The 14,063-nt window shown below is 38.4% G+C and overlaps 1 protein-coding gene across 2 annotated transcripts in view; it reads left to right on the forward strand.

Annotated features, from left to right (window-relative positions):
• Positions 1 to 10,935, forward strand: part of LOC109411764 (gamma-aminobutyric acid type B receptor subunit 2) — a 48,445-nt gene extending 37,510 nt beyond the window's left edge. For both annotated transcript variants that reach the window (XM_029864374.2, XM_019685374.3), the window contains 2 exons: positions 8,523 to 9,067; positions 9,122 to 10,935. In XM_029864374.2, the coding sequence (XP_029720234.1) occupies positions 8,523 to 9,067; positions 9,122 to 10,799 (2,223 nt within the window). In that variant the 3' untranslated portion in view covers positions 10,800 to 10,935. The remainder of the gene's footprint in view (positions 1 to 8,522; positions 9,068 to 9,121) is intronic.
• Positions 10,936 to 14,063: the final 3,128 nt, after the last annotated feature.

Here is a 14,063-nt window from a genome sequence, read left to right on the forward strand (position 1 = left end):
AGAAAATTTCAGCAAGATTCTAGAGAATTCCCTGGAGAAATTCCTAGAAGAATTCCCATAGGAATTTCTGGAGTATATTCATTGAGAATCTATGGAGAAATCACTAGAACACTTCTGGATAAATACCAGGAGTAATCTCCAACAAAATTACTGTGAAAACTCCTAGAGAAATTTCAGATGAAATCCCCAACGAAAATCATGGAGAAGAAATAGAGGAATACCTGAATAATCCTAGATATCCCTAATGGAGTTCCTTGAGGAATTCCTGGAATATCCTGGGTAAACCCTGGTGCAATTTCTAGATGAATTCCTGATGAAATTCCTGAAGAAGTCTCTAAAAGAATCAAATGAAGAATTTCTGGATAAATCCCTGGTGGGATTCATTGGAGAATCTCTGTAGAAATCTGTACAGGAGTTCTTTGGAGAAAACCCTGAAGGGATTCCTGTATAAATCCCAGGTTTCCAGGGGTAGTTCTGGATGAACTCCTAGTGAAACTCTTGGAGGAGTCCCCGGAGAAATCCTTGGAGATGCTAAACACCTAGATAAACTTGTGAGTCAATTCCTGGTAGAACTCCTGGAAAAATTCCTGATGAAATCCATAATGAAATCCTTGAAGAAGTTCCTGAAGTAACTTCTGGAAAATCCCTAGAGGAACTCTTGAATAGATTCGTGATGGAAATTCTAAAGCAATCGCTGTTGAAATTCTTAGAACATCTGATCGCAAGTACACGTCCGTCAAAAATATGAATTAAGGACTCTAGATGCAAAGGGGTGTAAGTGACCCTTTTGTAGAATTTGAGTTGATCGTATCACAAAATGTTTCAGACTTCAATCTTTTCAGAATTTCCTTAAGATCATTTTTACTCTATTGGTTAACGGCTAGGCAGTGAACTTACAGCCGATTTCCAAAAGCATTATTTATACGTTGATTTCACAAATTCCAATACATCGGTTGACATTGGTTAGATTTTGAATCTCCATATTTTTTTACATTTTAGTTCCACTGCCTTTCCTCTTTAACTATCAAAGTACTCTTAACCGAAAACACCTCATACCGTGAAGTTGAATAGACTAGAAAAGGTTTTATCACGGGTTTCAAAACTTCTACAAGACTAATTAGGCATGAAAATGTTACTTAAGATGATACTGAGAGTAGTGAAGCATGAAGGAATCCCTCTGGGAATTCCCAGAGGGAGAGGATTATTTTTCGGAAGAACCCATGGTGAAAACTCCAGCAATAATCCTAGAGAAACTCCTAGAGCAATCCCTGGACGAATTACCTAAAAGAATTTCTGGAGGAATGTTTGGAGTATTTTCAAGAAAAATGCATGGAGAAATCCCTAGAATGGCTCCTTTATATATTGCAAGGGTAATCTTCATAGGAACTCCTATAAGAACCCCTATGAAAATTATATGCGGAGTTCCTAGCGAAAATCATAGAGCAATCTCTTGAGGTATCCCTATATGTAGAAAAATCGCTCTATGAATACCTGGATAACCCCTGGATAAATCTCAGGAGTTCGTGCAACCTCTCAATTAATTTATGGGAATGTCCTTAGTGGAACCCCTGGAGAAATCTTTAAAGAATCCTGGAGGAATTCCAGGATAAATCCCTAGATGTACTGTTGGGCAATTTTTTGGAGAAAACCCTTGAGGGATCCATTGATGAATTACCACAGGATAAAATACTGGGTAAATTCCCGGTGAACTCCTGAATCTCAGGCGGAATCTCTGATGGAACCTCTGAAGAAGTTCCTAAATTAACAGCAGGAAAAAAATCTTGCGGTAATTGTGGTTTGATCCCTGTGGAATTGCTAGAGGAATTCCTGGGGATATACTTGGAGAAGTCTTTGAAGAAATCCCTTGAGGAATTTCTGGATAAATCGCTGTAGAAATCTGTAGAAGCATTTTTAGGAGAAACCCCCAGAGGAATTGGATGAATCCCTGGTTGAATTTATGGAGGATATTCAGGTGAAACTCTTGGATAAATCCACGAAGAAATCCCTAGAGGAATTCCTTAGAAAATCGCCACAGAAATTTTTGGATATTGGATTCTTGGAGAATTTTTCAATGGAATGCAATAGATTTTCTGGATAAAATCCTAAAGGGCTTCCTGGTTGAATATTTAGAAAAAAATCTTGGCTGAATATCTTGTGAAAATCTTCGATAAATTTCTGATAGAATGTCTAGAGGAATTATATTAATCATAACATAATTTTCTAGAGACATCCCTAGAGTCAATATTGATGAAACTTTGGAATAATTCCTTGAAAAATTTTTTGAGAAATACTAGGGGAAATTCTCTTGAGAAATTCCGGGATAAATTCCTGCTGTTATTCCAGAGCCAATCCTTAGAAAACCGCAAACAATATTTCTTAATCAACATGTGAAAAAGCTGGAACAACAAACTGCAGTGGCTCCTCGTCTTTCTAAGGTGTATTTCCATTCATTATGATAACTTGTGCCAGTAACAGGTAGAGGGAAGTCATGAAAATCTTTCAGGAATTTCACAAGACATTTTTCCAAGAGTTCCCGTATAGATTCCATCAAGAATTTTTTTTCGAAGTTTTTAACAAAATGTTATCAGAAGTTTATTCGGGACTCTAACCAGAAATCTGTTTCATTAGAAGTTTGTTCAAAAACCTTGATGAAATTTCCCTGAATTCCCTAAAATTCCTCTAGGAAACAAACATTCACAGTTTGACTATCAATTGCGCTAAAATTCGCTAGAAATTATCGTTCACGGATTTCACTAACAATATATCCAGGAATTTCATTAGACAGCCGTCCAATAATTTCACTAGAAGATCGACCGGAAATTGTACCAGAAACTGCATTACAAGTTTTACAAGAGATTTCTGAAAATCCTCTAGAAATTTTACTGAAGATTCGTACAGGCATTTCACTTGAAGTTTTTCTAGGAATTTCACTTGAAACTTATGTAGGAATATCACAAGAAATTTCTCCAAGTATTTCAGCATTTCTTTAGCCAAGAATGTTTCAAGAAAATATTCAAATAATTTCACAATAAATTAATCCAGAAATCTAATCAGAAATTTTGCCAGAGGTCTCTTCAGAAATTTCATGAACAACCTCTCTTCTGCATCTCTTTGGGAACAGCCCGCTGATGTAGGGCACGGGTTGGGTCGAAATTGATTCTAATTCACAAGAAGGTTAATGATTTTCAAAATTGGCAATTCATCCAGAATTTGCTCAACAAATTCTTTTAGTTTGTAAATTGCGCTATAGGTTGCACTAGAAATCCCTCCAAAAATTAAAAAAAAACACCATCAGTAATATTACTAGTAGTTTTTTCATGAGGAATTCACCAGACAATTTTCAAGGCATTCCATATGAAGATCTTCCAAGGGTTTTACTAACAACACTAGTTTACAAAATAAAATGAAAGTCGTGAACTTCTGTCAACGACCAAAGTTTTTGAAGTATAATTTAGCACTGATTTTGGAACCGTGCTTCAAAAAATTTTAAGTAGAGCAGTTTTTGAGTTTTATCTCAATATTGAGTTTTACAACTTTTAGAAATATGAAATTTATCAAAATTCAAATATCTTGCGTTTTGTTCAATTAATTTCAAATCTTTTTCCATAAATTAAAAGCTGAGTACAATACCATTCGATCATCTGAATGCAGGTTTTGCGTCAGATTGATAAAATTCGAGATATTGGCGAGTTTTAGGGACGATCTCCTTAAATTTTAGCCAAATTTCCAAAAATATATGAAGCAATGTATTTTTTTCAATAAGAAAAAAACAATCTAAAAATTCTTTCTCAACGTTTATTTGACATTTCATATGTAGGCGAGTTACAGTAAAAAATTCAGCTCAATCGGAGCATTGATTACGGAGAATGAGATGTGTGAAGTGAGCGACGTTGCTTAAAAATAGAACAAAAATGGATTTCAAATCATCAACCTTGTATGGAAAGTCGAAAAAAATTCCGCTCTACTGTATTTTTTTTCCTTCGCCTTTTCGAATTCAGGGCATGATTCTACACCAAAAATGATCATCAGCTTACCGAGTTCAAAAATGCTGTAAACTAGTGCAATCAATCCAGGAATTTCATTAGATAGCCTTACAGGAACATCACCTGAAGTTCGATCAGAAATTGCACCAGAAACTGCATTATGAATTTTGTAAGAAATTTCAGAAAATCCTACAGAAATGTTACTAAAAAAATGTCGGAAATTTTATTAAGGATTCCTCCAGCAATTTCACTGCAAATTTCTCCAGAAATATTTCACTGGAGATTTGTACTGGCATTTCACTAGGAGTTTCATATTTTTCCAGGATTTTTATTAAATTTACTTCAGTTATTTCACCAGGAATTCTCCTAGAAACTGTTTTAGTAATTTCATCGCAAAATTTATTAGAACATTCTTCATGAATTTTGTTAGATTTTTTCCTGGAATTTTATGAACAAAGAATCTTTCAAGAATTTCATCTGAATTTTCTCAAAAATTCACCAGCAAATTTTGAATGAAATTCACCAGAAACTCCTTTAGAAATTTCACCAAAAGTTTTATTGCAAAGGTGTTCAAGGAGGGTGAGTAAATAGAAGATTTTAAGGTGAAATTTTACTTGAAATTAGCCAGAAATTCCCAAAAAAAAAAAATCAAAAAAAGATCTCTTAGGAATTTTGTTTGATTCTTCCAGGGATTTCACAGAAATAGAATACTTCAAAGATTTCATCTTCAAAGATTTCATCTTCAAAGATTTCATCTGAACATTTCATAAGAACTCTACCAAAAATTCTTTTACAAATTTTACAAGATTTTTTTCTAGAAATTTCACCATGAATCCCTAATGGACTTTCATAACAAGATTCTTTAGGAGTTTCACAGAAATTTCCTAAAAAGGTTCTTCATCTTTTATTTTTTTAGAATTGCACCAGAAATTTTTCAATCCTTCCGGAATTCGCAAGAAGTTCGTCTAGGAGTTTAATAAAAAAATCTTGGATTGCACCAGAAATTCCTCCAGAGGTTTTACCAGAAATTTATCCTGAAATTAAACAAAGATTTTTTCCTGGTATTTCACTAAAATGTCCTCGAAGATTTTGCGTTTTGTGTTTGACCACTTTACTACGTGCGTTTTTAGAGTATTGAAGTGCCCTTCTAAGCATATATGTGCCATGTTGTTTTGCATTCTTGTCGTGCTTTTCTCAGTAACAGATTTATTTGAAATTAATTTGATATTTTTTTCCCATTTTGCGTCACAAATAAATATTGCACGATAACGTAAAACTTCATTCTGGCATTGATATTTAAATGAAATATAAGTTAGAGCAGTGGGACAAGATGCGTAGAAAAACAACATGGTACAGATATGTTTAGAACGGCAGTGAACAGCTATTTTCTTCAGCTACTCTTGTTATAAGGCCCTAAATCTCAATATTTTTATGTCATTTGAATCCAAAAGAGCTTATGAATTCGGTTCCGGGTTATTTGGCCGAACGCCATTTGGCCGAATGCCGTTTGGCCAAATGCCATTTGGCGAAAGGGTCATTTGGTCGAATGCCATTTGGCCGAAAGCCGCTTGGCCGAAAAATGAATGATGAACTTAAGTGAACAGCCTCAGTATAGCTTGAAAGAACAGCCTATGAGTCAAAGAAGAAAAAAATCTTTGATAAAATATAGGCAGTTTCAACGCCAACTTAGCCCTGAATATCAAAACTAAAAAGAACAGCCTATTATTAAAAGAAGGAAATATTTCTGATGCAATTAGAATGTCGAAAACTTCTTCTGAATTCTCTTGATCACGATTCGGCCTAGCGGCATTCGGCCAAATGACCCATTCGGTCAGATTTCAATGCAACATCCTCCAGTAATTTCTCTAGAAGATCTACCAGAAATCGCATCAGAAACTCCATGTCAATTTCAGAAAAGAACTTTTTTTTTTTTAATTTTCATTGAGGTCTCCTCTAGAAATTTCACTATAGATTCGGATAGGCATTTCACTAGAAGTTTTTTCAAGAATTTTACTAGATATTTCTCTAGGAATTTGACTCAAAATTTCCCTAGGAATTTTGCCAGAAATTTCTGCGCGATTTAAAAGAAAAAATATTTAGGATTTTACCATAAATTCCTTAAGGAATCCCACCAGAAACTGTTTTACGAATTTTATCAGAAAATCCATCATAAATTACTCAAAAAAGAAGATCCTGCAAGAATTTCACTTGATTTTTTCAAAAATTTCACAAAAATAATAATATTTGGAATTTTATCTGAATTTTCACAAAAAAAAAATCACCAGAACTTCCTATTGAAATTTCACCTGAAATTTCTTTGTAATTTTTATGGATATAATCCTTCAGTAGTCAGGAGAAATTTCCCGAAAAGATTCCCAATTTTCTCTGATAATTTCACCAGAAAACTCTCAAGGAAATACACCAAAAACTACTTTAGATATTTCACTAAGAAGTTTTTCAAGATTGCAAAGAAGTTTAAGGTGGTGTTATGCTATTCTCCAAATCCAGTGGAAAGTTCTCCCAGAATCTTGATCTCACAGTATCCTTAGGATGATTCATTCAGAACTCAGAGGAGTATGGTCGCAGAATAGATCAAGAAAAGGTCGCATTGGTATCATGTCCCCAACACAGGAAAAACAAAATGCTCGCAGAACCTTGAAGAGGATGTTTACTGCCAGAATCTTGAAGAGGATTCTCACAAAAACCTCAGGAAGATTCTCATGGAATCCTGACGATGATTCTCAAAAGAATAAAAACCTCAAGAGAATAAGTTTTTTTTAATTTCTATATTCGTGTCTTTTAACTTAGGCTAATTCTGCACTAGGATCTTGAAGGGATACTCACACAATCCAGAGGAAGATTCCCGACTAGAAAAGCATATCAAGGCTTATAAACACATTGTGTTTTGATGTTTTAAAATTTTCCTATAACTTATTATGTTATAAACTAGATGCAGCATGATGTAAAAATAACTTAAATTGTAACAAAATATACACCGGTCTAATCACAATTATAACCTATTTTATTATAATAAGATCAAAATTATATCGCAATATGTTATATACTTTAGCTTCAAGAAAACTAGTTTCTATCATATTTTGATGAAATTGTGTAAAATTTTTATCCGAATGTCGAATAATGAAAACTAAATTATTTCACAATTACTTGTTAAACATCATTTATAACTCAATATGCTACAATTCAGTTATAACATTTTTGAACACCAAAGATGTTAAACATGATTACATCACAATGAAGTGATATCATGGTTAGCTATAATTATGTTATATTTTTGTTAGAATCTTCTAGTCGGGTTATCACAGAATCCTTAGTAGGATTCTTTCAGAATCCAGAAGATGCTCCCAGGTAGGAGGATGGTTACAGAATCTTGAAGAGGATTCTCACAAAAATTTGATGAGGATTCTCATGGAATCCAGAGGTGAATGCTTCAAGAATCCAGTGGAGATCCCCGACTAGAAGATTCTAACAAAAATATAACATAATTATATCAAACCATGTTATGAATAACTTATTGTGATATAATCATGTTTAACATCATTAATGTTATAACTCTATTCTATCATATTATGTTACAAATGTTCTTCAATAACTCATTGTGAAACAATTTAGTTCTGATTGTTTGACATTCAGAATAACATTCAACACAATTGTATCAAAATATGATAGAAACTAGTTTTCATGAAGCTAAAATTAATATTATATTGTGTTATAATTTTGTTCTGATTATAACAAAATACGTAATTATTTTGATTAGACTGGTGTACATTTTGTTACAGTTTTAGTTATTTTAACATTATCCTGCATCTAGTTTATAACAAAATAAGTTATAGAAAAAATTCATATCATCATAACACAATGTGTTATAAATTTGATATATTTTTATAGTTGGGGAATTCTCCAAGAATCTTAAAGAGGATTTTCACAGCAACCTAAGAAGGATTCTCATAGCAACCTGAGGAGGACTCTCACAATAGCCTGAAGAAGATTCTCATAGAATTCTAAGGGGTATGCTTCCGTATTACTGAGTAGGATGATGATACCCGAACCTTGAAAAAAAAATCTCTTCTCGCAGAGAGGGATTCTCACAGCAAAAAGAAGGATTCTCGATTATTCCAGAGGAGGATTCTCCCAGAATCTTGAGGAGGATGCCTTCAGAATCCTGAGTAGAAATCTCACGGAACCCTGGAAGGGATTCTCGCCGCATTATGAGGCAGAATCTCCCAGTATGCTGAAGTTTTCAGAGGCGTCTCAAGGCGTTTCAAGGGGTGTTATCGAGCTTCACAGGTGTACAAGCTAGCCTCAGGAGGTTTCAGAGGGGCTTAAGCGGGCTTCACAGATTTCTAAAGGGTTCTAGACAGTACGTCTCTACTAGGTTATTTACAGAAGAACTTCCAAGCTACGCCAATGATGATCCAGTATTTAAATATGTATACAAATCCCAATACTTATCAAAACTTTTTGAACCTAATACGCACTTATCCGTATTTAAACGATTATTTTAAATTTTCTCTCCTCCAGACAAACGACATCTTCCTCCGCAAGCTGGCCGAAATGAACGTGACCGAACCGGTGTCGCAATTCGCTCCCCAAACATACGATGCGGTATGGGCGATCGCGTTGGCCCTCCGCGGCGCAGAACGAACGTGGACACAGGTAGCCCACCGGAACCGTACCCGGTTGGCCCATTACGACTACACGCGGTTCGACATTGCCCAGGAACTGCTCAGCCAGTTCGACAGTCTGAAGTTCAACGGGATCTCCGGACCGGTTTCGTTCGATGGAGCCGATCGCGTGGGAACCACTTCGTTCCATCAGATCCAAAGCGGACGGCTGCAGCTCATTGCGTTCTACTATCCGAAGAACAATTCGTTGGATTTCGGTTGCCCCAAGTGCGGTATGGTGGAGTGGGAATCCGGACAGGTACCGATCGCGAAACGCAGCTTGAGACTTCGAGTTGACACCATTTCACCGTTGGCGTTCTACATGGTGGTCGTGTTATCTGTGGTAGGAATTGGAATCTCGCTGTTGTTTCTTGGACTGAATCTACACTTCAGGAAACTCAAGTAAGAGGTATTTATTTACTGGAAACATGGTTCTAATGTTTGTCTTAATTCCAGAGCGATCAAACTGTCCAGCCCAAAGCTGAGCACGATCACCGTTACCGGGTGTATACTAGTCTACATGGCCACGATCCTACTGGGGCTCGATCACTCAACACTACCCTGGTCATCGGTGACCTTCTCGTCGATCTGCATGGCCAGAATCTACTTTCTATCGGCTGGTTTCTCGCTCGCATTCGGATCGATGTTTGCCAAGACATTTCGAGTCTATCGGCTGTTCACGCACAGCGCCGGGGGACTCTGTAAGGATAAGATCTTGAGGGATACTCAGTTGATCTCGGTGATCGGCGCATTGCTGCTGCTGGATGCCTGCGTTGTGTCGTTCTGGATGGCTGCGGATCCAATGGAGCGACACTTACATAATTTGTCACTGGAGATCAGTGCTACTGACAGGACCGTGGTTTTCTTGCCGCAAGTCGAGCTGTGTCGATCGAGGCATTACGAAAGTTGGCTGGGTACGTTGTACGCGTACAAAGGTCTCCTGTTGCTGGTGGGTGTCTACATGGCATGGCAGACTCGGAATGTGAAAATTCCAGCCTTAAACGATTCTCAGTACATCGGAATTTCGGTGTACAGTGTGGTGATCACCAGCGCTAGCGTTGTAGTCCTAGCCAATTTGTTGTACGAGAAAGTAACCTTGGCGTTCGTGATCACGGCAGGTTTCATTCTAGTCTCAACGACGGCAACGCTCTGCCTACTGTTTCTTCCGAAGCTGAAAGATATCTTCGATAAGGGCGAAGTGTACGATCCAGTTATCCACAGTATGGGACTCAAAGTGGAATGCAACACTCGGAGATTTGTACTAGATGATCGCAGAGAGCTGCAGTTCCGTGTGGAGGTTCAAAATCGAGTGTACAAGAAAGAGATCGAGATGCTAGACGCGGAAATCGTTCGGTTGGAAAAACTCCTCAACGAAAAGTCTTCCAGATCTTCGTCGCGATCATCTGACCCGAACGTAAAACCCCTGGAAATGTCGGACCCCAGTACGACCAGTGGATTGCCAATGCTGCTACTATCCGTGCTTCCCCCGATCATACCTCGTGCGAGTTGGCCTTCCGTCGACCCTATGCTATCACCAATGAAGCGAAACGTGACCTTCAGCTCTCAGCCGCGGATCGAACTGAGTCGCGATCGAATGGGCCTATCTGGATATCGATCTTCGAGTATAGAGGAAGGTGGAGGAGGTGTGCTAAACCGAATCTGGAACCTGTTTGGACCGCGAATGCGCAATACTACGTCCGTGTCAACGCTTGGAGGTTTGAACCTGGCCACTGTCATGCCTTCGAAACTCACGATCTTTGCGGAAGTGGACGCCGAAGATGAAGTGTCATCTATGAGTGATCGTCGACGATCGGATGTTTTTACGATTAATCAAACATCCGTCGAAGATCTACGCTTGACAGGGTCCGAACCGAAGGTGAACTTCATGCTGCCACCTGTAGTAGCGAATCGACGATCCTCGATCGTACCAACCCTTCGGGAGAGGATCAAAGGATCTCCCAGATTTCCCCACAGGGTTTGCCCGACCAGCAGCATGTCGGAATTGGTAGGGGACCGGGCGAAGATCGGGTTTCTAACGGTGAAGAGCTGCGAGGTTTTGCAACGTAACAATAACGATCCCAAATCGAAGTGGAAATCGATGGATTCTTTTTCGAAGAATGTCGAGCAGTGTTGAGTTTTGAGTGGTGACAATGTAGGACCAATAACCCGTATAAATATCGGTTAACATTAGTTGATAGATGGTTGCAACTGAGTGCTGTGTTTCATAGAAAGCAATAAAATAAAATCGAATCAATGGTAGTTTGTGTGAATGGAATTTATTAATCATAATAATCAAAGAAGAGTGGTTATTTCTTGTGCACATATCCGAACAAATTTTATTCCACTTTTTATTTAATTTAAAAGATTAGGTTTCTTAATACAAAACTGGGCCAGTCTTGTTTTCAGTAGGTCAGTTCCATTTTCACTAATTTGTTTCACTTTCTGAAATTACACGTTGTTACGCCAGGCAGATGAACGGGCCAATTTATGCCTGTCTTGTTCGGATGTCCGTTTTGACAGCTTAATAGATAATTCAGGTGCATGATCCAGTTCAGCACCAGTTGGGATTTTAAAAAGCAAAGCGATAAGAGTTAGTGTTCACAAATCACATTTCTTGAGCCATGACGGGTATTTATAAATACACAAGCTTCTGTTCAGGGTTAGTTGAGGAATCAGTTGAAAAACGTGAATTAGTTTATGTTTTTGCTTTGAGATAACGCTAAATTTCCAAAAGGATTTTTTGTTTTTCGACTTCTATGACACATGCTGTTGACCTTTGGTCATTTAAGGATTGTTCAATTTATAAAACGGACAAGTTTATAAGGCTAGTTCAAATTCTACCGTTAGGCCGAATGGTCATCAGGACGAATTTCATCTCAGCAGTTATGGTATTGGCAACGAAACGGTTTCTAAATTTGTTTGACATTCCAATAATAGGAAGCGATCGGTAAAGTACAAGCTTGAAAGTAGTGACCTGGATTTTAGTATGGTGAGATGATCCATTCTCAGTAGATTCATGTTGGCATATTGAACCGTGGACAACGACTCACGGCACATCAACTGATCCTAGTAGGCATGGCCAACCTCAGCCACCCGCGTCGTCGTCACTCGTATAGAAACGTCACAGTGTGAAGTCAGATTGCATTCCGGCAGCTCCCGCTTGCTCGCAACAAATCTAAAGTGCACATTTGGCGATCCTGCCGGGTTTAATTTCAAGAGAACCTATTGGTAGTAGATGTGGGCAAGCGGGGGCATTCAAAAATAGTACTGATTGTGTGTGTTTTTTGACGTAGGACTACGTCTCTCTTTTCTATACCGGGTGTCATTCTAAATTTTCAGAAATCAGCCGCGTTACGTTTAAAGTGGAGATTTTGAGCGTTAATAGCTCAGCCATTTCTTGTTGAATTTTCAAAATTTTGGCACCAATCGATTGCAAATCTTTACACCAATTATGTCCAATAATAATATTTGCTGTTTTTCAATAACAAACTATTGAAAAATTGGGAAAAGTGAACCCATGTTTATTCCAGCCAATCACGATCGAGCACATTTTGGAGCACATTTTGGATGCTCCCGTCGAATATAAAAGCTACTGCTTCTTCGCATCTTCCCTCATTTGCCTTTGTCGTCTCGAGGTGAACGCATCGAACGAGAGCTGCCCACTTTCTTCGTTTGCGTTTTCGCTCATTGTTCTTTGACGGCCGTGTTGGCTCGGCGTCGGTGGTTGTCGGCAAGGGTGCTGTTGCACATTCGCCTTCTAACCGTCTAACGCGGCAGACGAAGGAAAGAATACGTTTCATCGATTGCTCGGCGGTGGTGGCAGAGGCAGCAAAATCCACAGAAAGATCAGCGACATACGAATTTGCGAGTTGCGTCGCTGTCCTCGGGGCTCGGTCCTTTCGCCGATTGATTGGCGGTGGCGCATTGATGATAGCATCAGGAACATCCAGGGCAACAAGCGGCGGGCCAATTTTCGACGGCGTTCAGCATTCAGCACGGAGGAATCCAACACGCATTGCGTGGCATGATAAATTCATGTCATTTTTTGTCTAAAATCTTTCAATATTCAATCGGTTCTTTTCAGGACCATAGAAAATTATTCATCAAGAGTTGTGAATCAGATAATTATTTCATTCCATCATGGATCGGTAAAAGTGTGGTGCAACCGAAAAGTGAAAGATTGAATGCTTGGTGGCCCCGCAAGAATGATGATGCCGGCCACTAATGGTTCCATCCGGAATTTATCAACCCTATCCGAACCATTTTTCGTGAAACATCGATAAATTATAACGTTGTTCGAGTTAAAATGATCTTAACCTTACAATATTTTGATTACTTTATTCGTTAAATGAAAATTTTCTCATTTCTCGGTTGATTAACCGTTTCAAGCGTCTGGTGCATGCGGGGCGGGTCATGCAAATAAAATATACTGAAAAGCCAGCCGAATGGGAGGAGCTTCATCTGCTAATCTAGGGCATAAAAGCTGCTCCCTCTGATTTCTTTCGTCATTTTCGTTGGATCAGTCAAGCAGGGTGGATGTCACCTCCACACCTGAGCACTACCCATCGGCGACTCTCGGCTATCGTGCTGATAGCGTCATGAATCTTATCCACGGCAGAAAGCGGCCTACCAATTTTCGGTGGCATCCTGCAGGATTAGCACGGAGAAAACCAACACGCATTGCGCAGGCAAGGCGGTTTCATGCCATTTTCTTCCTGAAATCGTTACTTTATCAAACGGTCCTTATCAGGATCACCAAAAAATGATTCTTCAATAGTTGTAAATCAGATAATTTTACTCCATCAATCGAGAAAAGTGTGGTTCACCCGAAAAATGAATGATTGAATTCCGGCCACTAATGGTTCCACCCAGAATTCAGCAACGTATTACCCTATCAGGACTATTTTCCGTAAAACATTGTTTAACTCTAACAATTTTCGAATTAAAATGATCTGAATCATCCAATATTTTGTTTACTTTAACGCTTAATGAATTTTTTTTCCATTTCTGGGTTGATTAATCGTTTGAAGCGTCTGAAGCAGGCGGGGCGGGCCATGCAAATGAAATATTCTGGAAAGCCAGCCGAATGGGAGGAGCTGCATCTGCTAATCTAGGGGTATAAAAGCTGTTCCCTCTGATTTCTTTCTGGATTCCGCCAGACTGAAAAAATGTCGAATGTCGGGTTAAAGTCGGGTCAATTTTTATCGAATGTTGGGCCACTGTTGGACCAACATCGATCAACTATTGGGTCTATGTTAGGTTTGGTGGCTAAAATCAAAATAGGTGAATGATAGGTTGATGTCGGGTTTGACGTCATCAACTATGGTAAAAGCTTTAAACCTACAACACCACAAATTTATGCTTCCTAGCTGGGGCTCAATTGAATGATGTGCCTTGA

Source organism: Aedes albopictus, chromosome 2 (genome assembly GCF_035046485.1).
Source record: "Aedes albopictus strain Foshan chromosome 2, AalbF5, whole genome shotgun sequence".
NCBI lineage: Eukaryota > Metazoa > Arthropoda > Insecta > Diptera > Culicidae > Aedes > Aedes albopictus.